Below are 27,983 nucleotides of genomic sequence, written 5' to 3'. Positions count from 1 at the left end.
AGCAGAATTCACAATGAAGATCAACTTTATTTTACATTTACGTGAACAGTAAATATGTGCATCTGCTGACCAGGTTTAATTGTTACAAAACCTTATAAAAATTAAGAAAGTGGGTGCCACAGACGTAGGTACATTCAAAACTGCTGCCATCACAAGCAACCACTACAGGTCAAACCCTCTGCTAATGCTAAACATCAAAACAGCTTTAACTATTGAGTACTTAACACCAACAGCAATTTTATCTGCAGATAAGAAGCAGTATTCTCTATAAAGTAAAAGAAAAAACCCTCTTTGTTCAGGTAATATTTTAATATGTCTTTAATACATGAATGAGGGACTTCATATTGGGAAAATAATGAAAAGCACTGTTTACAAAAAACTAATCTAGAAATCTAGAATTATAGAAGGAGTTAAATACGACTAACAAGAAAATAAACCTCAGTTTTCAAGTCTGATATTAACTACCAGCATTGGCAAAGGGCACTTTCTCTCCTTTTCTCTTCAATTCTCCACTTCCTCATTCAGAAGCCTTGAAAGATTCATTCTTGTTTTTTCAAGTGCCAGTGTTTTTGCTCGTCTTGGAGGCCTTGAACTTGACACTGGGACCGATTCTGGAACTTCATCATCACTGAAATGCACAATATTTGAAAGTAAGGCCAAAAAGACTAAGCAAACTCAAGAATTTTTATATTAACAAACTTGAAACATGGTCTCAAAGAGCAAAAGTACTTCTTACCAATTCTAAGCTTTTTATTTTTTGAGAAGAATATATTGTTTTCCAAGTGATATAGCAGTTGCAAAATAAGCATAACTCCTAAAAATTAGGTGAAATCAAAATAAATACACAAAATAGGCAAAAGGGGATGGACTGACCCTGGTGACCCTGAATTCCATGGATTACTTGCTTGAGAAAGAGTGAGCACAGCTAAAAGTTACAAAGATCATGTTTTAATGCTCATATCCTACAAGATCACGAGGAAAGAAATCCATTATCGTTTTCACTTCTCCGAAGCTTATCAACACATGGGAAAAAAGCAACAGAACTGGGGGGAAGGGGGAGGGGGGGGCACAGAGAGAAATAAAAAAATTGACTGCTCCACAGAACACATTGAAGAAGCAGAAAGAGTGACTGGAAGAAGAGAAATAATGTAAACCAAAAATATAACTTTTGCCAGCTAGAATATATGTTGACTTTACACCCCAAAGGTATGCTAAAAAAAGGCTACAGGCTCTTTCTAAGAAACTGCCACTCTTTCAAAAGTATCAGTTCAGAGAAATTTTTCAAAAATATTTATTTGTGTTTTAGAAACAGAGGATATCAAACGTAAAGGCCTGGGAAAGAAAAACATTTGAATTAAATTTCCTTGCTGGAAGAGACATCATGGTTTTGATGATGAAGAGCCAAGGACTTACCTTCCAGTACCACCTTTTACACTTCTGCCAGTTTTTCTTCTGCTCACAGACCTCCCTCCTGCTGCCGCTTTGCGCTGCCCTAAGTATAAGCAGAAGTCTCTTTTCATATCATGATACCATTTGTTTTCTTAAACTAGTTTTGTATTTTTATTCAGTGTTTGATATTGCATTGAAACAGAAATATGCAGTCAGCACAGATAGAATGTGATCACAACACAAAAGCAACAACAAAAACCCCACAGTTTGTCACTTCTCCCAGAAACATGTTTGTTACTGTCAGTGGCTGTAACCAGGTTCTCTGGAAATCCTGTAGCCAGACTTTTTTTCTTTTTTTTTTTTAAAATTTGTGTTATTGGGAGAGGCTAACAGCACAAAAATTTCCACAGAACAGAGTACTTTAATCTTTTAACAAATGAAACTGTAAGAACTGCAACAGAGTATGACTGGCTTTTGTATCTATACATTCACAAAAAGTTAGCATGAAATTCTTTTATTAAAAGCAACTAATATTGTAGCCAGTGTACCTTTGCCAGTTTTGTTTCTTGTGGATTTTAATTTTGCAGTTTCTTTAACTTCATTAACTGGAGTTTGAAGAGCATCTTGTTTCTTTTCTGTTAAACACAATAGCACAAACAAAAGTCATAAATTAAGAGTTGATTATCTAAAGTACCAGTATTTTAAATTTTAGCTGTTATATACAAACGCCACTCAAGCTAATCCCACTTTTTCTTTAAATCAGAAACTAGATATCAAGGCATGCAAGAAGCTTTAATGTCACTCAGCTAATGGATGCTACAGCAAGACACACTCTCAATCATCTATCAAAAGTCTTGGGAGTTTGGGGAGGTTCCAATTTACAAGAAAGGCATGAGGGAGGACCAAGGGATCTACAGACCTGTTAGTTTAACCTTAGCTTCTGGAAAAATTATGGAGAAGATCATACCGGCTAGAATCATAGAATCGTTAAGGTTGCAAAAGACCTGCGAGATCATCAAGTCCAACCTTTGACCAAACAAAACCATACTGCAAAGTACCACATGCACTTGTTTTTTGAACACTTCCTGAGATGGTAACTCCACTACTTCCCTTAGCAGCCTGTCCCAATGCTTAACCACTCTTTCAGTGAAGAATTTTTTCCTAATAACCAATCTGAACCTCCCCAGCACAACTTGAGGCCATTTCCCCTTGTCCTGTTGCTACTTTTCTGGGAGAAGAGGCCAACCCCCACCTTGCCTTTCAGGAGCTGCAGAGAGCAATAAGGTCCCCCCTGAGACTCTTTTTCTCCACACTGAACAACCCCAGCTCCCTCAGCCACTCCTCGTAGGACTTGTGTTCCAGACCCCTTGAAAATTTGAAATTTGAAATCCCACAAACTTGAAGTAGTAAATGCTACTTAGTTTTTAATAATCCCAAATGTATTGACGGAGAGGTGGGAAAAGGAAAAGGAACAATGATTTTCTCCTTTGAAGTCTGCCTTTAAAAAGTGCTCCAAAATCCTTTTGCATGACAAATTCACACCAAAAAGATTATCAGATGTTAGGCAAAAACATTGCAACTATTTGCTCAAAAGCACACTTCCAACTTCCCATCCAAGAAATATTTGAAGACATTAACATAGAAGATAAAAGAAATTAAACTATTTGGCACTTCTGGAAAAAAAACCAAACCAAAACAAAAACAGATTAAAGGCTTTAAATAACCCACTAAAAATATAAATACTTAAAAGAATGTAAAAGAGCACACAATCTGCTTTAAACAGCTGCCTGTCAGTACTTTTGCTTTGCTGCTGCAAGCAAACCTAGTGAGTTTCATTCAACTGCTTTTCTGCTGAATAAAATATTCTCCTTTGTGAGCCCCCAGCACAATGGACACTGCTGAGGCACGTGCAGCTGTGCCAGCAGTGCAGAGTCTCCCAGCTATTTCCACTTCAAACTCTTAAAGAGCAATGGAAAGAAATGTGGCTCCCATAGACGAGTTGGCAACAAGGACAAACTGGGGTGAACACTGAAGGTATCAGCTCTATCCTGCTGTAACACAGCCTGCAAGAACCACGGGCATGGCAACTCTAAAACCTAAGAACCCCACCCAGCACTTCTTTCCTCCTCCAAGTTAGCGAGTCACGTTCTAAAGGTGAGTTAGCATCGGTATTTGGCAGGCACAGTGTGCCAAACATTTAAAACAAAACAAAACATCTTAATACTGGTTTTCATAAAAAGAAAGAGCTGCAGGGCAGAGCTTAAGATGCAGAATACAGCACTATTCATAGCAGAGTAATATGACAGAATTTGGTCAAAAAGCACTACAAAGTGGAAAATACTTTAGTAAAAATATTTTAAACTGTGTGCATATTTATTACTACATGCTACCTTTTCCTATTTTTTTCCAAAAAGTAGATTAATTTAAAGAAGAAAAACTAAAACTCATTTTCATAACATCTGAACAATTCACTGAATTATACACCTGCTACTGTACTACACTTCTTCTGAATTACCTTCTTCATTGTGAACAGTATTTTCAGCCAATGTGATGTCAGTGTCCTGTGTCCTCCCACAGACACCTGTTTCCTCAGTTTGTCTAGAGTCGGTTTTGCCCACATTAGGATCCTTGGTCAAGTTCATCTTGATCTTCTCAATAGTTCTTTGACACAGTTTATCTTTCACTTTCTGGAGAACAGACATTTAATGTTAAATGCTACTTAATTTTACAACTATTTATTTTATCCATTAAAGTTACCTACTAACAGGATTAGTTAAATTTACAGCACAAAGGATACGTGTGACATGAAAATGATCAGTCAAGCTGAAAGTAGAAACACTTTCTCCATCAACATCAGGCACTGAAATCTCATATTTTTTAATTTTTAATCATTTTTTTCAAGGAAACCTGAAAAACATTAAAGCAACTGGACTTGGAGTATAGCTACCTCTGCATGATATAGCCATGGTGGATTCAGCATTATTTTCAACATTTCTATATACCATAGTGTTCATCTGTCATATTCCCAAATTTTCCTTTTTTTCAATATAAATAAAAGCACCTAAGTAAAAACTCTCGTAATCAATCTCTTGCCACTTCACCTTAAATCAAGTACCCTTTTCATGTTGGCTAATGATCTTCCAATTACATTATAACTTTAGGTGTAACATTTAAGTTCTTAATAATTAACTAGAGAAAAGCCATCCAAACTGCAAAAGACTTAATACTGAATTTTATTTTAACCTAAAATATTAACTACATCACAGTTATCAAAAGATCTCACTGTAGTGCAATATATCAAATTGGGCACACTGTTGCACCCTGGTTATACTGTCTACAGTTTATGCAGTGATATCAGCTAATTTTGTAAATTACTCAAAAATTAATTTTCAAAGACTGCTTAAAAGAGAAATTCCAGTCACATCATCATAGTAAGCAAAGTCACTTCATTTTTAAGTATATCAGAATATTAGATTGCTAATGAATAAAAAAGTAAAAACCATGTTATTTATGTACTACCTCTAGAATATCATTGAGCAACACCAGAAGATTCTCTCTGGAAGAATTACTGAGTTCTAGTGAATTTAAAGCTCTTGCATAAATACGGACATCTGGTGCAGTTGGGTCTGTCAGGATCTCATTGCAAATTTTCATGGCTAAACTATCATGCACTGTTAACTCCTGTAAAGGAAAGAAATTAGATATCAGACATTTTGTTGGGAACTATTTACAAGAGACAGCAGTGAGAACATTCTGATTTAAGCCGTTAAGTGTCTTATTTTACAGAGTAAACATTTTCCTAAAATGCAGTATTTTTAGTATGTACACCAAATGATTTTTATAAACCCTTTTCTCAGTAGAGACAATTAGCCATGGTGCAAAGTCCTACGAGCATTTTTTAATTGTAAGAGGCAAGGGAGACTGGGGGGGAAGGAGATTGGAAGGAGAGTGTCAAGGTATAAAATTTCATTTAATCCAACTGCTGGCACTGGGAATCTCAGAGGCCCAGACAGGTAGCAGTAAGCAAGTGGCGGGGGGGGGGGAAGGCAAGGAAGGGGAGGCAAAAGGGGGGGCAGTTCTTAATCTTTAGACTAAATACTATTTTCCTACAGTTTAACACACTGTACCTGATAGTCCTGAGAATTTTTAGACTGAAGTTTCAGTCCACTTGGTCTTGTCAAGTCCACTAACAGTTCAGAAACATTATTGATATCTACTTCAGACAAAGGTGACGTTGCAGGAGCATTTAGCAGTGTTTGCAGAGTTGGAAGATAAGCGTCTTCAAAGCATTCCTGGTTAGACCTATTTCAATGGTGTCAAGTATTAGTAGCATAACAAGACAAAACTGTTTTGTCTTCCAGGATGAAAGTTCCCCGACCCATTGCAACACATCAGTCAAAGCAAAGTGGGAGCAGCCAACCTTAGTAGCAACAGCCAGCAAGATCAAGATATCAAAACTGCTTCACAGAACCAATCAAAGTTTTAGCACATTGTATTTTAAGCAAGTTTTAAGTAGCACTTCCTGCCTCTGAAGTGTTTGAACATTGAAAATCTGACTGATATTCCTGATATATACAGACATATTTACTCCTACAGGACAAGACAATACAGTTGCATAAATACATTTCCCTAACATTATTTTTTTTTTTTAGATTAATCTTGTCTTCTGCTCATTCCTCCTTTCTAGCCAGCCTTTTTCTTTGTGGGTACTTTTCATTGTGTAAGAAAGCCAGGAAGCCTGGCAAAAAAAAAATATGCAGAGGCTAACAAGAGTTTTGGAAGAAATATTCATGCTTTCTTCTCAGAAGAGTTCATCATTCCTGCTAAGCAAGCCTAAAACCCACGTTGCTCTCGGTTCTGCAAGTTGTCTAAAAGTCTGGTTCCACAAGATTTTTCAAAACAGTTTGAAAGGCAAAGTGTTGAAAAGTACAGGGTACTAATTGAAGTGAAGCCTTTGCTGTTTCTGATATTTATTGACTTCCTATATGAAACCAAAATAACTACAGGAGAAAACAAACAAAGTAAATAATTTCAAAATAGCAGATTGTTTGCTGCTGGACTACTGAGCCAAACCAGCTGACCAAAAGACCTTTTGAGCACTACAAAAATGAACCCAAGCGAAAACTCTCCCTTTCAGCAGCAGCTTTGAGGCTTTAGCTAAGCATAACTGAAGTATCATTCAGATTATTTCCTCTAAATTACAAATAAAGTAAAAAAAAAAAAGTCTAGTAACATAAAGGCACCAGGCAGAAAGAAGTTTCTCCTTTTAGGCTGCCAGAGAGTTTAACACTGTTTAGAAAACATTCCACAAATAAGAATAGTTCACTGGTTACAGGATCTTGTCCCTGTTCTAGCAAGCCATGCCGCTCTCCTGACATCAAAGATTATTTTTAAAAGTCAGCATCAACATTTTTTCCTCAGAGTTCAAATATTTACTTTCAAAAAGTAAGCCCATTGACTATATCTGCGACCAGATGGAGAAGTTAACAGAGTAGCACCTAGAAAACAAATGGAAATTTAAGGTTTAGTAAGAGATCAGTGCCCAAACTGGACATGAACCTCAGCCAAATCTCATTTATTACCTGAATTCTCCTTTTCTGAATGGCAACTATACAGACAGTTCTCAATTACACATGGTATTAATTAATTCTCTTCTAAAAATACAGTATTGGTAACAGGAAACAGTAAATTATTCATCTTAAAATAGACCATTTGCTATCCAGGACACAAATAATGTTTTGAGACAAAAAATAAATGAGATTTCCCAACTAAAGAGATTCTCAATCAATGAGCCAGGCTAAGGCCTAGGACTATTTTCTCCACTGATTTTTCTGATTTTTGCTTAAAACATACACCATGTTATTCTTTCAAGAAAAAGATCATCTATGAGGTGCCAGAAGTTGCCTTATTTGTAAATGATTTGGAAATACACAGAATTACTCAGGTGGGCAATCATTAAAACTCATTAAAAAAAAATTTAAAAAGAGACATTCACAGCATCAGAAGACGACATTCACAAGATTATGAATGTTTTAAGGCTTAAATTAATTAATCCATATCAGAGATACTGGAAGTATATGAAATTAGTTTTTCTGTTACTTATTTTCAAAAGAACTTAAGTAGGGAAAACCTCATTCTGGAGGAGACTGTGGTTTTGGGTTTGTTTTTTTTTTTTTTGACAACAGGAAAAATACATTTGTTAGGGTTTTTGTGTCTCCAAACAACTCCTGTTTGAACTACATCCCTTGATGTGGTGTATTGGCCATAAAAATTTAATTTGGCTTGACAAATAGCTAAGGTAACATATAATAGACCTAAATTAAAACTTAACCATAAAAACAAACAGATAAATACTCAGTTTGTTCTAACTCGCTCAAACCACTAGCAGCAAATGTTAAACAATTTAACAAAATTTAACAAAAAGTTAAACAATTTTTTCATTCAGCAGGTGAAAGGAGATAAGAATTGCTGTTTACATAAGCTCTCTACCTCCTTTGTCCACTACCAAAATAAACAGGAGATTTTGAATCTGCTGTGAATTTAAATTGGAGTATTCTTTACTTCAAAAACAAAAAAAAAACATCTCCCAAGCCACAGCCCACCAGCTGCTGCTTTGATATCTGCTGGGCACTGATTATATCCTTTTGAAACATTCCTGCTTTTAGTGACACTTCAAAGCCTACCTTTAGTGCTCAACAGCATAAATAAGTAAAGCACATCTTTTTAAATTAATATTTTATTCAGTATCTTGGAGAACAGTTTCAATTATAGGCTTAGGAAAGAAAAAAAAAAGTGGAAGGCCACAGGGGTAAAAAGGAATTAATAGAAAGTCATCAGAATAGTCACAGGTTGAGATTATGTACTTTCAAGAGCAATAGGCATAGGAGGCTGAATTAAACCTGTAGGTCTATCAGTTGTGCAATTTCTACTTGTGCAAGACCAAAAAAGGCTCCTAAAGCTGCTAGCTCAATGTATATTGTCACATAACAAATTACAAAGCCCATTACCTGTTTGCATATGCAAATAAAGGGAAGAATACTCCTAGACAGTGTCGAAGCAGAGTATCCTCTTCAGTCACGGGGTTGTACCACAACAAAACAAGGCGAGAAAGGAGCTTGGCACTGATCAGCCTCCCAGAAAACATCAGTTTGGCAATACCTTCTGCAGCTACTGTCCTAAGCTCTGAAAACTGAAAAGGGAACTCATCACAAACACAACACACCAACCACAGTGTCTTGCACTGATAATTTCTAGTAATAGCCTACATGCAATCTTGCCAATCGATTCTCTACATTCATATATTTGCACCTGCACAGAATTCAAAGCCACCTCAAGAGTATCGTTACTCTGTATCAGTGACAAACTTGTAGGCATTTTCTAGGACAACTATTTAAACAGAAGACCATTGATTTCAGTTACACATCACATAATATTCACATACAACGTAATGTGATGGTAAGCCATCTGCAATAATAATTTTAAAACAAAATTAAGGCAAATTTTATAGTATTCCTTACCTCACTGTCTAAGAAACCAGAAAGTAGTTTCAGAAGGCTGTTAATTGTGGCACTGTCCTCTTCATCCTCTGCTATTGTTTTGCTTTCATCCTCGCCATTTTCAGTTCTAATGTGTGCACTTTCACTCTGAGAGTCACTGTCTCTTCTGGTTTTAAAAGGTTCAATTCCAAACAGCATTAGTTGATCAAAGATTGCCTTTAAAGCACTGAGCTTTATCTTCGTATTATCTATTTGTAAAACCTAGGTTTAATAAGGAGAATACATACATCATCTTCCAGTAGACCACCAATGTTAAAATTCAGCATAAGATTTTTTGCTTTAAGACGACTATTTATTTGGGAAACTGTCTATTGTTCCTGAGACAACTTTCAGACTTTAGTAAGGTGTGATACAAGTTTAAACCTGGATTTATAATACAGTCTGGGAAACAGTTAATCAAGTTATCTATGCAATTTGCATTACATAAAATCAACTGAATTTCACTCATGGAGTGAGCATGCATGTCTGAGATGTAATTTTATTGTTCAACTCAAAGAGACACTGGACAAACACGAAGTCTGCCTGTGGTAGTTTCAGAGTGTTAGGCACTACAGAAACAGAGCTTAAAAAAAGTACAGCTTAATTAAACTCAACAGTATTTAAAAAGACAGCAGGAAGCAAGATAACAATAAAAGTCAAAGTTGAATAGGTTAGTATATGTATTAGAGTTCAAATTAGCATTCAAGTGAAACCATACATCATGGGTGGGTTAACCTAGAGATTGTAGATCTGTTTAGCCCACACCCTGCTTCTGACAGCAGCCTACAGAAAGACTGTGCAGTTTAGTACCTACAGAAATAACTTCAGTCTAAAATCTAAGTTACTAAAACAACTGTAATCCTCCCTAAACAAACTTGGTTTTTAATGAGACATACTCAAAAGCAAATTAAAAACAATAATATATGCTAACTTTTTAGGAACCCAAAGTTCTCCTACTATGGTGCCTGACAGCTCTACCATCTTGTCTGAGCCCAGCATCTCAGCTCGACATCTGCTGACATTTCTCAGGTGTCTACATGAGCACATCCTTAATAAAGCACAATGGTCACCTACACGACTGTCAAAGCCAGGGTCAAAAAAGTTAACAAGTGTGATCTTCGATACAATTAGCTCATCATCACAACATTTACCACAAGGGTGGGAGATGTGGGTATTATGGCATCCAACATGTTCTATATTCATGGATGTTTGGTCATGATATTGTTTCTTGGCTTTAATATTGCTTTATCCTCTACTTAACAACTCTTCCTTAATCCATAAAAAAATAGTAATTCAGAAATTATATCAGACACCCAAGATCACAGGTAAGTATGTTTTCACAGAAATGTGAAAACAATCACAGTCACATTTTTAGTTTGGTTTCCCAAGGAAGGCTTAGACAATACTATAGCTTCTCTTTTCCATATCAAATAATATAAATACATGACTGATTACAACCAGATTTGGACAAGAAAGTGAGACCTTTCAGAGAAGGAATTCCTGGAAACTTTCAAGACAACAGATGACCTTACAAAGGAAAGGTATGCTACTACCAGGACAAAATATAAGCTTTAATATTATTAGACATTAGAAAAATATACATGAAACCACAGTCTCCAGATCCAGATCTGCAGGAAATCAGGAACCACTGGTTCTCAAAGACCATTACTATGTATAACAGCTTGTTATGGATAGAAGACCAGTTTTATTTACTAAGTCACAAAGACCATTACTCAGTTTCTGATCAGGCATTTTACCTGTAACAGCAGTGGAAGCTGGTTTTGAGCAAATTCTTTCTTCTGAAGGGTACAGCATCCCAAACACAAGACTGCCTTATTTCTCACAGCTGGATGAAGATTAGTTATGCCAGGAAGTATCTGGAAACAAAAATATTACACTTTATGGTTGAATATATAAATTGAAAATAAAAAACTGACTACTAAAATGTGTTTACCCTGAAAATAAAAATAATTTAGTTTGATACAAGTTTGGAAAGTAGCAACTACCAAATACTATGTTTATCTAAATATAAACAGAAGCAGATTGGGTATGCTGTTTGAAATCAGTAATAAAATAATGGCAAAAATCACTTGAGTGTTTTTCTTTGTGGGTGTTTTTCATAAATATTTGTTTTCAAACAAAATGGAGTTGATCACTTTGCGAAATAAAAAGACAACACATAACAAACCTACACATTTCTTTATAAAAGACATTAGCATTCTTGCAGAGAAACAGTACCCAAGTTACCAAATACAGATGCCACTTCGATGTACTTGGAATAGTTTTGAGAAGACAGAATAAGTATCCCAAATCATTTAATACATGAAAATCCAGCAGGAACATCAATACAAAAGCAAGATCTTGGACAAAGAAAAGTGGAATAAACAACAGATGTGAAAATTAAAGAAAGACCAAGCGGAAAAAAATAAAAAAAAGGTTTCTGGGATGCACAACATTAATTAGGACTTCTAAGAATACTTCTATACATCTGTAACAAATCAGGTGTGGTTGCACTACATTTCAGCAAGTTTCTTTCCAGGCTGAATTCTAAGAATTCCCATTCTAAAGTCATCCAGTCCGTTTTCTTCTTATCAAAAGATCACATTCAAATTCCTATAAAGTATTACATAAACAGACTAAACAGATACATCCTAAGAATTCTTGTCAAAGTCCCAAGAATTTGCAGCTGAGATAGGAACAACCTAATCATTCCATAATATTTATTTTTCTTGAACTTGCTCAGTCTTCCTTGAAATTTGTACCAGTGTTCACCATGCTGTGACAAGGAATTCCAGAGATCACATATTAGGTGACGAAGCAACTCATTTCATTTGTTTTAAGCTTGCTAATGAATAGGTTTATGGGGTGATCAACCAGTCCTTACTCACTTTCTCCAACGCCTTACAACTTCTGCCCTCTCTCAATCCTTACCCTTAAGTCCTCTCCAGGTTACAAAGAAGTAACCTATTTAAACATTCTTCAGTAGAAGCCATTCCATACTTTTCCTTGCTGCCCTTATCTTGACTACTTGCATTATAAACTTCAAATATAAAATTTCTAAACAAATAAGAATTGCACAGAGTATTCCCATGTGGGTACACCATTCATACAATGGTGTATTACTTTTTTCTATGTTTTGTTTGCACTCTCAGTAACAGTTAAAAGGCTGAGATATTTAAAAATATTTATCTTCAGATCCATAGGTTTCACAATGGAGACAAGGAAGTGTATGTTGTAGACTACAAGAGGCAAATAATGCCACTGCTTTATTTTTCAATAAAAAAATGTTTTTGCTCTTCAAAGGTGCTAAGAAAACAGAGTGGGGTGAGGGGAGAATCTTTTCTTGTGCATGGAAGGAAAGAAAAAAAAAGGTCTATATGAGTTCCAGTCTTTCCAAGATAAAAAGCTTTTGACTAGAAACAAACTAAAAGTCAAAACAACAACAAAAAAACACCCCCAAATGTTAGAAGTTCTCTATTAGAGCTATTATAACTTTGGTTGATAGAAAATCCAATTAAAGACAGTAAGCAGACATCTAAGGTCTGCGCTCGGCACAGTATACCTCAGCCCTGTCCAGCACTGTCATACACATTAGTCAAACTTTTATCTCATTCTTATTGTATTTTAGTATCTCTCCGCCACAACCAGTTCTGTCATAGGAGCTCAGAACAGCATTACCTGCACTCACCTCCAAGACACTGGGTTCTCAGGAAGCTTAAAACCACCAAGCACAGCACTACAGATACAGAGTGATTGTGAAATAATCACAAGCCATCCTGCCAGCATGGAAGGGCCAGCTACAATGTATCCATTTTCATTATAATGTAAACAGTATTTTTATTCCTACATACCAGAGACTGAATGAGTTCATTTATGGTTGGACAGATTCCTTTAGAAAGGGACATGACCTTCAGAAGCTCATGGCACATCATCAGACACTTCAACAGTGTTTCAGGATCATTCTTCAAGTGGGTCAGGGAAAAGAGAAAAACGTTATCAATACAAGTGGTGGGTGTAATAAGAAGAATGGGGCCATTAATCATAATTTGTCCTTACTCAAATAAACATGTCCACTACACACTTGTTGTGCAAGAATATTGATCATCATCTGTCTACAAACTATGATGAAAATAGATCCCTTTTCATGTTTTCAGCTAATTGAGAGTAAACGGAGTAAGAACAAAATCCTTTTAGAATTCTTTAGTTATTCAAGGACAAAAGAAGTTTAACTGCAATTAATTTTTTTGCTAGGGCATACCATCAGCTTTTATACTTGAAGAAGGAAAATACTAATACCATAATTGTTTGTTTTCAATATTAAAAATGTAGATAGGCCAAGCTACACTTTCTTTTAAAACTAAGAATAAATGTTACAACATAACCAGCACTGAGAAATACAGGAATGGAAGAGACCTTCTCCACATGCATTTCTTTAATTTCACATAGCTCTTCTGCTTTTATCAGATCATTTTTTGTGCGTTCCAACTCAGTTATTTGCTCTTTTAATACTGATGCTTTATTAAAATCCTGCAGAGCAATGCATTCTTCCAAAGCTTGCTTTGCCTCAAAAAGCTTCACTTTTATTTCAGCCAACTGAAATACAAAGTAAAAAGAAAATTAACATCATAAGCTTTGTGGTATTAGCCAACAACACTATTGATACTAGCCAATAATACCCTACCATATAAAACTCTAGATGCATAACCTTAAAAAAATATTTAACTAGCTTACCTTAAGCTCCCTCCTTCTTATTTCAGCAGCATCAACAGGCTGCTCGACTGAAACAATTGGCTCACGAACTTCTGATATAATTTCTGCAATCTGTTGATACAAACAGTGTATTAGTGCCATTAATTTCAGCTCAGATGTCGTATACTGAGCATTTAACTTATCCAAATTTAAAACACTATCCTTCTGAAAAAGTAGGAGAAACATCTGTGCAGTTTCTCTTAACAGCTCATATTCCCTGCAAATAAACCCTCAATTTGACAATACATAGTGTGACCATAAGTCCGGTGTTTTCTCCCAGTCAACTGGGAAAGCAAAGAATGAGAAGACCACATTATCCATTAAGTCCAGCTGTTCCTACACCAACAGTTCCCTGGCACTATCCCTCTTCTCTAGAGATGAATACAAGCTTAAAAGGAATTGCTGGTAACAAAAGTAAGGCTTTTCATGAATCAAAATACAGCTAAGAACACCATCATTTAAAGGTCTATAAACCACCACAGGAAGTAGAAGAAGCAACATAAGCTATTTAATTTCAAGCCAAATATGCACACAGAACTAGAAGCAGAACTAGGCTGAGAGTTTTTCAGTGGGTTAGGGGCTTCCTTTAAAGTCAGTCCCATTATGTAAACACAAAATGAGATGAAACATGAGGAAAACTAAAGACTGAATAAGACAGGATAGTCTTAATTTGTTTTATCTTGTATCAGATCACCCCGGGTTAACCTTCTCTCATGCTGTACCAAATCAATGCAATGTATCGAATCAGGGTATTTCATAAGGATATTAGAAATGCACACATTTACCATTACAGTTGTATCATAATGCTACAATTACCATAGTTCTTCCATCATAACAATGGAACAAACCTATATCCAGATTTACCCACTGGCCTGAGGTTTTTGCAGAAGTGATCTCTGTCCTCAAGTCCCAGGTTCATTTAAAATATTTGAGTAAAATCAAGGGTCCACTTTTCCAGAGTCGAGTTTAAATAACTGCACTACATTTAAAGAGAGTACTATATAAAATACTTTTGTTATATGGGTTTTTAGCACCTATCTGAGTTACCAGGAGAGAAGAGATATTTGAAAACGGAAAATCTATATTATCCTTACTTTGAACATTTTAGTCAAAATGCTTTGGATCTAAATAGGAAAAAGTATTATGGAGCAGGCTGTTAAGTGTAATACTTTCCTAGTTTAAGTATTACATTTACAACACCAGTCAAATCTCTAAAGATAAAGATCTCTAGACAACCACAAAATGCAGCTATGCTAAAAAAAAAAAAAAGTCAAGAGGGAAGGAGACAAATACTTTTCCAAGCTAAAATATTTTATCTCCCAATATTTCTGTTACAATGCTTCATAAAAGCTGTTTGATATATGGGAAGACAGAGCCTAGGACACAATAAGCTTTTAGAATTACTTACGATTTGAATCCTTCTGTCATCATCCTTAACAAGGCAGAGCAATCTTTCAACAAGCAGAGGTATAAGTGCTGCTGAAGTTGCAGGTAGAATGAGAATCTTTTGTAAAATATCTAACAGGTGCTTTCTGCATTAGAGAAAAAAAAGCACAGACAATGTTTGCTCATTCAAGAAAATAAAAGATATGAGTTAATCTTATCAACTTCAAGCTAGTGTGATGAAAACTTTATAATACATTATGAAACTTCTCCATAGCTATATCAGCTGCTAAATATATTTTCATGCTTAGCAATGTTTGTCTTTTCCTGATTTTACCATATTTTTCTTGATTAGAAAATGCTGAATTTTTTAATCAGGTGTCACTACTGTCCAAAGAAAAATCATTCCAGCAGAAAACAGACAGAATCAATACTGTAGAATGCTTTCATAGAAATTATCTGTCTGAGAACTCAAAAAGAATTACCAGCTAAACTATTCTGCCAATCTGGCACACATATATGCATTCCACTGAGAGTCTGGAATTATTGCTGTGTTTATACTATCATAACTGCAATTTTTCACAAAATGCCTGTGATGGTATGAATTTCCAAATTTATTCACTCTTCTTACTTCACACCAAAAGGCTGTTCAAATGATAGAAATAACTCAGTTAACATAGCCCAATTTAGCGTGGCATCTAAGACCTTTTAGCCCTTAGCAGAATATGGCTTACAAACACAGGAAACAAACAGGCTACTTGCTACAAGTCATCTGTTGCAAAGTAATCCATTTTTCTCCTTTAATTTTTTATACACTATGCTCCAAATAAACAGTCTTGTAACTTCATAATCTCAAGAACACTTTATGAAAACAACTGAATTTGTTCTCCACAAACAATGTCAAATCTGCATTAAAACTTACTTTTCCATAAAAGTAAGCAGACACTTTCAGGACCAATTCCATTAGAGAGACTGTGCTTTTTTTTCCAGCTAGCATTAGAACTGTATTTTGTCTGACTGATCAGGTTAATTTCCCAGAGGTTCTATGCCTGTATGCAGGCATGAGTGTCATAAGCTTAATAACACAGCTTCAATATTTAAGTTTACCTTCCTCCCTCTTCCATGGTATCCATGCAGCCAATGACAAGAATCAGTTGCTGGCCTATAAATTCTTTTGTCATCAGGTTTTCAAAACAATTTAAGTCTTCTTTCTGTTCTTCGGTAAGAACTGGCATATTTTGAAGATAACTGAACCCAAACAGAATAATTACATTCAGAATCACTGTTGGACAGTAAAAAAATTTAAAAAAACACCACCCCAAACAAATCAAAACCAAATACCCAAAAACACTCCCTCCCAAAAAATCCCACCACTTTCTTGCCCTGTAAAAACAAGTGGTTATGTTAGTTACAAACCTTAAAAATAAATGTTTGTGTTCTTTTCCTAGATTACTATTTTCAGAAAGCTATCTATATTAAATAATTTACAAATTTAAAAATAAAGCATTTCATTAAAAAAAAAAACCTTTTTTCAATGTTAAACAGTAAAAAACATAAAATGACAAGTTATGCCTGTATGTGACTTTCAGTTCTGTATTAATGCATAAGTCAGCATCTTAGGAGTAAATGTATAGATGTAGCACTTTTCTTATTATTTTTCTGTGTATTTATATATTGTGTATTTTGTTACAAGTTCAGAAGTGTTATATTTGCCTGCAAGACCTAATACAAGAAAATCATGAAAGTGTACATGATCAAATACGTCATCCCAGAAGAACAATCTGTTATCATATACACTCAGTCATACAGCATGCAAAGAGTAATCCGTTTGTTCCATTTCATTGCTCTCATGAAAATTCTATCTATCAATGAGTTATGCATGTTCAGAAAATCTGGAGTGAAACATAGAACATAGAAAATTCAGTAATAAATAGAACGTAACAAAATATAATTCAAATATTGATATGAGCTGAGAAAAAGATGCTTTTTTCTACCCCAGCTTTACGGATACTTTTCAGCAACAGCTCATTATTTTTAGCAAATTTTAAAAATTTCTTCTAATCCTTCTGTCCTAAAGAGTTAGGACATCTGGAACAAAAATAAGTGTCTCTGATCACTTAAAAGTAATGTCACCTGCACCAGATAACACAGAAATACCTAAAGGCAGCTTGCAATCCTGCATTTTTTCCTAAGTACCAGTGACTTGCATTTTCTTGCTCCTTCTGATACTCACAGTGCACTGCACAACTACAGACCGGAGGACTGCAAAATTGCAAATCTTACCTGAAACAACTGGTAGCAAAGCTCAACAATAAACAGTTTATCATTTGATACCACAAACAAGTTCTAGCAAACCTAATTAACCTTACTCAGCCTCATCCTGAAGAGGAAGGTAACTGAAGGCATTTTGAGTAAGACCAGATCGAAAGAGAACAAATGTTCTCTCTCGAAGAACAAATTTTTCGGAGAACAAATATTTTACGGACTGTTAAATTAATTATGAATGAATTTACACCCACCAGACTGGATACACATTTCAAAATTAAGGAAGCACAGATGTTTCATTTATTAAATATTTATGAAACATGTTAACACATTCCCCACTGGAAAGTAGCAATGATTTCTGTAAGTACCACTAGTATACTATACCCAGTGAAGTGAGAAAATATGCATATTTTAATTGGAACCGTCTATTGATACAATGCATTTTTCAGCAGATACAATTTATAAGCATTTCAGGAAGCTTCACTCTACATTTCACAAGTACAATACCTCAGTTAAGATTTCTCAGCATTCTCCATACTCACAAATGTGATTTCTGTTCAAAATTTATGTTAAGACTAAAGAATCTCACCAAGAAAAAAAAATTCCCATCCTTCACTTTGGGAAAAATACTGACTTAACAAAACTTTCATTTCCACCCCCCGCACCCCTCAATGAAATAAATGTTCTGCAACTGCCTCATGTAGCCACTCTGTCACTGCTTATGGTTTTGGGAAGCATTCCTGCCTGAGCAGGCAAAGAAGGGAGGTTTCAATTACAAAACTACTTCTGGGGACAGCAGTCAAATTTTACTTTATTTTCACAAATTACAAGGAAAAAAGTATCAGTTTCTGCAGGCCCTAAAAATCTTTCTGCAAACACACAGTGACCTTGATAATTACACATACACTAAGGATAGTTGCATATTCCAGAACAATGATTTTATTATCTTAAATAGCACAGAATTATGTGCTATTGATCTAACAGACCTATCTTGCTGATAATTCAGGAGAAAGGGTATTCCATACATTGTTTTTAGCCTATAAATTTGCTGCTTACAGGTTTTATTTAAAGGAAGTAAATCCTCTCAAAAGTCTTTTTAAAAAAGGGAAGAAAAATTAAAACCACTGTTAAAGCATGAATTTGGGTTTGGAGGACACCTGAACAGTTTGAACGAAAGAAATACTCTCTGCTTATTAAAAAAAAAAAACCAAACACTTTTAGCAGCAAAAGATTTTTAAGTGCAACGTACCTTAATAAATAATCTGCATATATAGCTGGTTCTGGCAAAATCTCCTCTAGTAAATCTTCACCTTCTTTACCTTTTGATTTTAGATATTCACAAAGACTTCTCCAATGTAACACATTCTCAGCTGTTAAGTTTTCCAGTGGAATCAGTTTTCTAAACAAAAATCAACAAAGAAACACAAAGAAATAAATAAGCTAGGGTCAAAGACAACAAATGCCCAGAAACATTAGAAAATTAGAAATAAAGATTACTTCCTAAGATGAAAATAAAATCCTGTCAAAATGTATTTCCCACAGAACTACTTACAGATTGACAAAAACCTTCCTCTCTCAAGTGAGGACACATCGTTCCCCAAACCTCTTACTGCATTGCCCTTCTCAGTATTTTAACTCAAGGTTGTTCATATCAGTTTGCATAAACATTCTGCTCAACCTTTCAGATCTCCTAGAGCAACCACCCCAGTACTTTAACTCTAGGAAAAGTTTTTATCACTGTACAAGTCTGGAAAACTGAACACCATTTATCTGCAGAAATGCAACAACTGTATTAAAATATTTTTCAGCTTCTGTCTATGCAGTGCTTCTTCCATTCTTAATACAGTGCCTTCACACAATATCTGAGTAGCAAACATATTATGTCAAATGCAAAAAGTAATACAAGTGCTTATCAGCATATCTCTAAGCTCATCCTCCATTTACCAGTCACAGGACCCCTGCTCCTTTTTAGATTCACAGTCTTTTCCATGCCAAGCATGGCAATTTATCTTTGTTTTCAGAAGCAGAGGATTAAGTTGTGCATTAATTCTACCTCAAAACAGAAAGGACAGTATCACTGCAGTGGTACTTCTCACTCTCTTTTACTGGCAAACTATCAACAGTAATTTTGGTTTTGTTTTACGCCCCTCACACACAAAACAAACAAACCTATGCAACATGTAGATGAAAACGGATTATTTGATGGCTTCTCATTTATCTGAGAGGTCTTTATTTAAAAGTAAATTTAACAAAGAGAAATCACAGAACTTCAAAAATCTAAGCATTTATCATACTGATACTGCATCATTCAAGCTATAGTCAGGAACATCACACAAGAACAACCCTAATATTTTCCATAAATTAAATATCCTCATTACGAGCTGAATAATTTAATTTCTCAAATTGTCAATAGTCTAACAGACCTACAACTTAAAATTCTCACACAGCCCAGTTTTTCAGAATGGAAGCCTCATTCTGTGCAGGATCAAAGTCAGGCTGAGAAGCCCATAACCATATATAAGTTCTCCTCTGAACCTCTTAAGATATTTGGAGCGCAACACATAGAGCAGCTACTGATTTGAAAACATCTGTCATGCTACTACTAGAATGCATGACACTTCATACGATGATATTATACATTTACTCCCAAAGCACAGAGTAAGATTTTGTTATCACTTTTTAATCAGTGACAATTTGTCATTTAATTTTATCATCTGACACTAGATTCCTACCACTGTTCATTCCACTCTCACGGTCTCAATTAACTCAAGACATTTCTTCTCACACCTTTTTGCCCCCTTTAGCAATTTCCTACAAGTTAAATTTCTAGTTTTCTTCCCCTATTCATTTTTGCTTTATGCTTTATATTCATCACACTATCTTCTTCAAGGCTTAGAAACTCAGTCAAATTCTACCAAACATTAACATAGGAAAAGAGGACTAAGACAGTCAATTCTGTCAAGTTCTTAAAAAAAGTAAAATACCTCCAAAACAAGAGTGACACACAAGTCTAGTAATTCCATTCTGACTGATTCTCCAAATAGTTCATGGATTACTGAACCAGTCCCAAATCATGCTGCCTCTTAGCTCAGCAAAAAGCATACAGAGAAGTCAAAGAGGAGTAGGAAATGTGGGAGAAAGACCAGAAGCCATTACTGAGAGGAAGAAAGGAAAAAAAGGAGCTTTTCAGTATTCCGTACTAAATGAAGAGAGGAAATCAGAGCTGTGGGTGTAAACTGGAGCACTGCCTTTATGGTAAGATGTACAGAAAATAAAACAAAGACTCTTAAGCTGTTACTCATATAAGTTTTTTTAACTGATTAATTTACTGCCTACTTTAGAATTTAAGAGTGTGATTTTTGGGGTATTCTGGAAATGAGAAGTCAAATATATTTTTCCTTTTTTTCCTCTCCTCCTTATCTGGGCACAATCATTCTCATCTGGTGAAATAGATCTTTTTTTAAAAAGAAAATAAGCATATCCAAAACACTTAAGCGTACAAACACCAGGGAGACATCTCAGCCTACACCACAGTATCAGTCTTTATCACAGGCACTAGTTACTCTGCTCCCCATTTAGATATAATCTTTTACACTTTTATGCAAAATATTCATCTTTTGGAAAAGGAAACTGCTCTGCATACCTGTCGTCAAGGTTTTTACAGTTCTGAACAATATCATGAAGTGGAGATAATGAAAACAGAGCATTTAGTACTTGGATGGCCACTTCTGGGCAGTTTTCTACATCCAGTCGATGAAGCAATTCTAAAACATCCCCTTCAGTGAATTGTAACCAGACTTGAAGTAGCTTCCTCATTACCTCCTTAACAGCATCTAATAATACAGGAATTTAAATGGTTTAAAACATAAAAGGTCAAAAAATATGAAGTTTTCAACATATTTTCACAAAACAATGTTCTACAGAAGTCCTTTTGCCAAGAAGTTATTATACAGTTGAATGTAACATTACCTTAAAAAAAGAAAAAACCCAAGCGGTTAACAAGAACTATCTACAGCACACCACATTTTGGGGCAATATAATTTCCCTCTCACGGAGAACTAAAAAGACCTCTATCAAAAGAACTTGTACACCTAAAGACAGCGCCTCAACTCAGAAAACCTACAAACCACAAACTCTTGTAGAACAAGGAAATATTCACAGAAACAGAACCATCAAATGGGTCAGGCTGGAAGAGACCACAGTGTGTCATTTGGTCCAATCTCCCTGTACAAGCAGAGTCATCCTAGAGCACATCACACAGGATTGCACCCACATGGTTCCTGAATATCTCCAGTGAGGGAGACTCCACAACCTCTCTGGGCAATCTGTTCCAGCACTTGGTCACCCGGACAGTAAAGAAGTTCCTTCTCATGTTCAGGTGGCACTTCCTGTGCATCAGTTTCTGTCCATTGCCTCTTGTCCTATTGCTTGGCACCACTGAGAAGAGCCTGGTTCCATCCTCTTGGCACCCTCCCTTCAGATACTGATAAGACACTGCTCTGAGTTTTCTCCAGGCTGAATAGGCCCAGATCTCTCAGCCTGTCCTGGTAGGAGAAATGCTGCAGTCCCAAATATTCTAAGGAAGTATTGTTATAAACTTGTTCTGTTTCAGGAATTGGCCACTTTTGGAGGCAGGATATTACAACTGAATTGACACATAATGATTTACATAATGATAGTTTAACTCCCTCCTCCCCACTGCCACAAGGAACAAAGAGTTCCCAGGATCAATAAAGTACTATTTAATCAAGGCAAAAAGTATTTATGGGAACATCTGGAATACACACCATTACCATGCTCATACAGACTTAAGCAGGGAAGTTGAAAGGTTAATAGTCTGGTGGAAGTAAAAACATAACTCGGGAACAACACAAGTATGTTCCAACAATCTTTTAGAAGACAATATCCAACATAAAGGAAACAAAGTCCACACACACTGACAAGATTCATCTTTCCCTTATATGTAACACCTATATTCAAAGCTTATATACATATATATTCAAAGCTTATAGGATGTGCAATAGTTATAATACAGAATAGTCAATTTGGAACACAAACCCATTTTACCCAGCAAAGAGCACATGATATCCATTACATCAGTCAAACTACATTCCCTGGCAGATGTTTTTCCCAGTGATTCTACATGTCAACAAAAAGAGCAAGTCCTCAATAGCTGGGATGCAGAATCATCCCAAGGAAGAGACTGACACTAACACAGAAAGTATCTGTGTACTAATGAACTTGTTTTCTAAGTGAATATCCACACAGATCATAATTCTTACCATTCCCAAGCAGCACATCACTCAGCAAGTAACTTTCTCAAAGTAAAATTCAACAGGGCTTACTACAGACTTCCCAAACAAAGTATGTGGATTACACATCAGCATTTAGCAAAACTGGCAGCTTTTACTCTGAAGTTCATCCATATAATTGCTCCTGCTGCAATGTGTTCTATGTAGGCAGGCCAAAATTGTCTCTCTTAGATGCTCGTGCCCTTTGATCTTTTGGCAACAACATCACACCCAATTATAGGTACATTCTGAATAATACAATACAAAAGACATTAAAAAGAATAAAGCTGCTTCATGATGAAATGTGTAAGGATCAACTGAAGATTCATTAAAAGAAAATTCAAGTTAGTTAAAGGAAAAACTAACCAGCTGAGCTTTCTCTGAAAGTACACAGAAAACATATTGATGTTCACATTTAAATTCTTTAATGTATTAGTTACAAAAATATCTATAATGAAAAGCTTCCAAATATACCAAATTAATTACATTTTTCCACTTCCATGTTTAATTACATTGCTTTTTAATTTTAATAGCATTTTGTCCTATCTTAAAGCTCAGTGGCTTTCAGGTTTTTTAAAAGTGCAATCCTTTTCTGGTTTGTTCACTCTAAGGGGACTGGAAAACCAATGTAGCAAACAGATTTCATGTGCTTAAACATTTCCTGGTATCTCACTACTCCCTTTGAGCTCCTATTATTGCCATCACAGTTTCCACATAAATTCTCCCAACACATTAGAAAGTATTCTCTCAAACATTTGTATCAATATGTTGAAAAAGATGATCTCTTACCAGATCTGTCATTAAGTCCTTGTTGCAACAATTTTACTCTCTGTGCTATTGACAGAGCTCTCATGTGAACTTTTTCTGCCAAAACCTTAAAAAGAATTAAGACACAAAAATACATTTCTACGAATGATAACAACTGAATCCATTAACTACATGTTGGTTTATATTTTCACTTTTATCCACCCACAGAAATCCTGTCAATAACAGTCTGTAATACCTATACCATCAGCATTGTAACAATACATTAGCAAGCTGATTCTCGTGCATGAAAGAAATGTAAAATAAAATAACGTTAACACATCGCTTAGAAGCTTGTCAGCTCTGTTTGAATGCAACACCCAGACATAAAAACTACCCTCTCTCTTTAAAACACCAAGAGCAATAAATACCTGCAATAAACTACTGAAATATGTAAATCCTAATAACTTATGGTAATCTGTGTTAAGAAAGAGTAGAAGACAGTTTTGTGTGAAAAAGTTGAACATTTTGTTTCAAAATCTTGCCTAAGATGTCTGCACAAGAAACAGACAGGTTAGCACACCTTCCTGCCCTTACTCTACATGTAAACAAGTAGTTGATACCTCTCAAAACTGGAATAGCAAAAATCCGTAATTTTTTACTACTGTTGTGACCTTATCTTTACTTAATATCTATTATGTAATAACAGAGAAGAAAATTTGTTTCATAAACATCACAAAAAGCATAGATAGAAAACAACAGATTGCATACATAATTTATACTTTTACTGTCTGATCCTTGAGAGGCAAGTTCCATCACGAAAGTAATTTCTATCAAGAAAGTTCTGCAGTCAAGTTCAGGGGTTTTAACTAGAAAACTTGTGTCAGAGCACTCCCCCTTCAAATTTTGGTAAATGAAAATAAGTTATCTAACTGTTCTTAGTGTTTAACCAGCAAAACACAGGAAAAGGTTTTAAATCTTTTATTAAGTCAGCCTTTGAAATTAATGTTAAGTGATCCAATTTACCTCATATGCCAGCTTCCTGACAGCTTCCTTTACATCCATAGTGCGGCCCACAATTACTGGCAAAGTCCTTGCTGAGGGAGCAATACATGACAGCACTGCACGTCTCACTTCTGAGTTTGAATCATTTTCAAGCAATATGCTGTAAACTGAAAATAAAATAGTCATAATATTGTTTTCATAAGAGTTTGAAACATTATAGAAAAACAGAAAATACTAACAAACCAAAACAAAAAATAGCAGCTGTTATTAAAACCCCTCTCCTGCTGTTGCAGAGCTGATAATTTAGGAAACAGTTCAGGGTCACAATCCCCCAGATTTTAGGGCAATTATGTGCTGAGCTTTGATCTCAAAAGAAATAATGTTTGCAATCATAAATAGGGACCTCAGTTAATAACTCAAAAAACTGCTACTCTAGATCCCACCCAAAAATAACCATTTTGTCATTCACTAGGGAAAAAGAGGTTCCAAATGTTGGCTCTTTAAGATTTCTCCTGACTAGCTGTATATCCTCACTACCTTTGAGGCAGATGTTCAAATTTTCTTATAAATGGAAAACTGCAATCTCCATTAAGCCTACCAAAACTCATACAGTAAATCACCCATGCAATTTTTATTATATTCTTGACCCTTCTTCAAAATTAAAAGCTACTATAAAATTAATTTACTCAAGTATATATGAATTCATCTTGCTCTGTGAGACAACGATTAACTATGAAATTTAGGTACTCCTAAATAAGAAACCTATAAATAAACACTTAGAAAATAAAATTTCAAAGAAGGTACCTTAACAACAGAAAACCCCAACTAACTAACTTGTCACAAAAGACAGTATGTAAAGTTTAATGGGGGCACAATTTACATAACAGCTGTGCTGGTACAAACCTACACTCTGTCTACCTGGAGGCAACAGAAGTAGAAGCTTAGTCAAGAATCATATCATATACAAAGAAACCCACACACAGCATCAAGACACCTGTGCTGCAGAGGTGCTGATCTCTTACAGAAAGTGACCATAATTCAACACAATAATAGTTTTGCTTTACCACCTCTACTGTTTCTTAGAGTTCTTGTACTAATTCAGTTCAATTAATAGTACCAAAGAGTCCTTAAAGGGCAAGAACTGAAGACATTATTTTCATCATCCTGCTTCTACATTTAGTTCACAGAGCAGCCAAAGCCCAAGATGATTGTCTAGAAAATATCTCCTTCAAGCAGGTCTGTCTTTTCCCCCTGAATGGATATAACTCTTGCATGTACAACCTCCTCTGGCAAAGAGTTCCATAGTTTAGGCATTATTACAAGAATACTCTTTAACATTCGTTTATGTGATGCTTAAAAAACAAAAAAGCTTAAAAATGCTTTAAAGTAATGTAACTAAACAAATGTTCTTAGAGAAAAGAAAAAGACCATTACTACTTACTATTAACAACAGGGCAGTTTTCATCCTTAGGATCTTGAAGTCTTGCCAGGGCCAAGACAGCTTGAATTCTCACATTTGAAAATTTATCTTTAATTCTAATCAGCATAACTTCATTAATTTTATCAAATAGGTCATCATCAATCTGGGCATTTTCTGGCATATTTCCCAAAATCTTACTAACAAGCTGACATGTTCGAAACCTAACTGCGTGGCTGTTCGCACTGTGAGACTTAGGAAAAGAAAGAAAAAAGAAGTATTTTTATAATCACACTTTTCTCAGTTCTAACATAAAGCTCTTAATACACACATGTAAGTAGCTAATATTTTATACAGTAAATTAAATATGCACTTCTACATTTCAAAAGCTTTTCCCATTTATTTTTATTAAGATTAAAAAGTCCCAGAACTGGAAAAAAAATTATGGTCCGTCGCCTGTATCAGTGGTTCTTTAGAAAATCAGCACTTCCTTCACAAAGGAAGCAGTATGTTTACCACTCCATGCAACCTGCAGTACATTAGCCAACCTACTGCTCTGCCTCCATAAACATTAGCAGGAAAAAAAAGATGTTAGCAATGATAACTGGTGAACTTGGCCTAATCAGTAATCTTTCCATGATAAAACATTAGTTTAAGAAAATGTAGTTTTCTTAAATACATTTCTACTTCTTACATTTCTTTATTTTCTATTTCTGTGTTCATGCTATTGGAACCATTGATTTTTCTGTGTAACACTTCCAGTAAGCAGAAAGTAATTAATACATGTCAGCCTACTCGTATGGAAGATCTTTTAATAGTTATTGTTATCAAAGACACAGTATAAATTCATTTCCACACCATTTCCCCAATTTCATGCTTATAAATGACCTAAAGTAAAGCCTACAGTGAGACATCTGGGAGCCAAATAAGAGAACAGTTCACATTCACTCAAAAGCCTAACTTTTGAAATCCAGTTGTTGGGTTACTGTGTGGGGTGTGGTAGATTTTTTAGATTTGGGGGGTGAAGGTGGTGTTACTCATATAGCACTATCTTTGCCTTGCTTTCACTTTCTAAGTTCTAGTTTGTAAGTATCATCTCGAGCACCACCAGATTCTCTCTACTGCAGGAAGTTTGTCTATTGCGTTAAAGATTTAATAATAAGCATTAACGTACCTCAAGCAGAAATTTAAACACATAATTCAGAAGTAAATTATCTTCTTCTCCCTCCTCACTATCATCCTCTTTCTCGGTCTGATAGAATGAAGTAACAAATGTGGCCACAAAATTGATCACTTGCTCCACTGCTGGTTCCCGACTGTAGATTATCATAGCATACTTGAGGCAATGAATGAATTTTTCATGAAAGTCTTCTTTATCATCCAACTGGGGCAGGGGGGAAAAAAAAAAAATCAAACCACAACAAAAGATAACTGTCCGGTTCATCTTTCAAAAGCTGTACCACAGAAAAATAAAATAAATGTGGTTATAACTGATGGCTTCCGCTTAAATTTTTAAAGGGCTGCAGCCAGCACTCAGGGCACCCCCGCTGCCGTGCACCCCTCACCGAGGATTTTGCTTTAAATGCACAGCAGGCACGTCCCGACCTCTGGGCTCCACCCTGCAGTTTACATTTACCTGCTGACAGGTTTCAGGGTGGCAATCGACACCCCCCATCTATTACCACTCTGTGTCAAATCCACATCTAGGGCATCCAAACACCATCCATTCCTGCCGTGGACAGTTCTCACAGCCACGATCGCGGGAGCCAACTGCGTAGAATAATTGAGCGGCTTTGTTTAGGCGGGTTTTTTTTGTTTTGTTTTGTTGGGGGGTTTTTTTGTGAGTGTTGGGGGGTGAGGGGTTATTTCGCTTTTTTAAGTGGCGGGGCTCTCCTTAGGCACACATAGCTTTAGGGAAGCTGCGCGGAGGAGGCTCCACCCGCCCCCGAGGGAGCAGCCGCGGAGCGCCCCCAGCTCCCCCCGGCCCGGGGCCGCCCCAGGGCAGACGTACCTGAGCATAGGTGGCCTTCAGAGCCACCACGAGCTTCGCGTGGTTCTGGCGAGGCTTCTGGGCCAGCTGGAAGGCCTCCCTGACCTGCAGCAGCTTCTTTCTCGTGACCATGGCGGTGTCCCTGCCTCGTCCCTGCCCCGGCCCGGCCCCGTCCGGCCCCTCACACTCAACGGCCGCGCCGCCCGCGCGCGGGG

The 27,983-nt window shown here is 36.0% G+C and overlaps 1 protein-coding gene across 1 annotated transcript; it reads right to left on the bottom strand.

Moving 5' to 3' along the window:
- Window positions 1-7: 7 nt before the first annotated feature.
- Window positions 8-27,983, bottom strand: NCAPG (non-SMC condensin I complex subunit G). Its single transcript, XM_050338765.1, has 21 exons — window positions 27,790-27,983; window positions 26,953-27,162; window positions 25,803-26,031; window positions 24,383-24,528; window positions 23,402-23,486; window positions 20,965-21,154; window positions 18,571-18,720; window positions 16,164-16,304; window positions 15,082-15,205; window positions 13,656-13,745; window positions 13,338-13,517; window positions 12,776-12,886; window positions 10,682-10,801; window positions 8,907-9,146; window positions 8,397-8,578; window positions 5,517-5,691; window positions 4,909-5,070; window positions 3,905-4,076; window positions 1,938-2,024; window positions 1,414-1,492; window positions 8-628 (listed from the first exon to the last, which is right to left on the bottom strand). Exons 1-21 carry the CDS (start codon window positions 27,898-27,900, stop codon window positions 502-504), a joined length of 3,111 nt encoding a protein of 1,036 aa, XP_050194722.1. The 5' UTR covers window positions 27,901-27,983; the 3' UTR covers window positions 8-501.

Source organism: Myiozetetes cayanensis, unplaced genomic scaffold (assembly GCF_022539395.1).
Source record: "Myiozetetes cayanensis isolate MyiCay16 unplaced genomic scaffold, myiCay2020 scf7, whole genome shotgun sequence".
Lineage (NCBI taxonomy): Eukaryota > Metazoa > Chordata > Aves > Passeriformes > Tyrannidae > Myiozetetes > Myiozetetes cayanensis.
The sequence above is the reverse complement of the archived record's forward strand: the minus strand, read 5'-3'. Positions and strand labels throughout refer to the sequence as shown.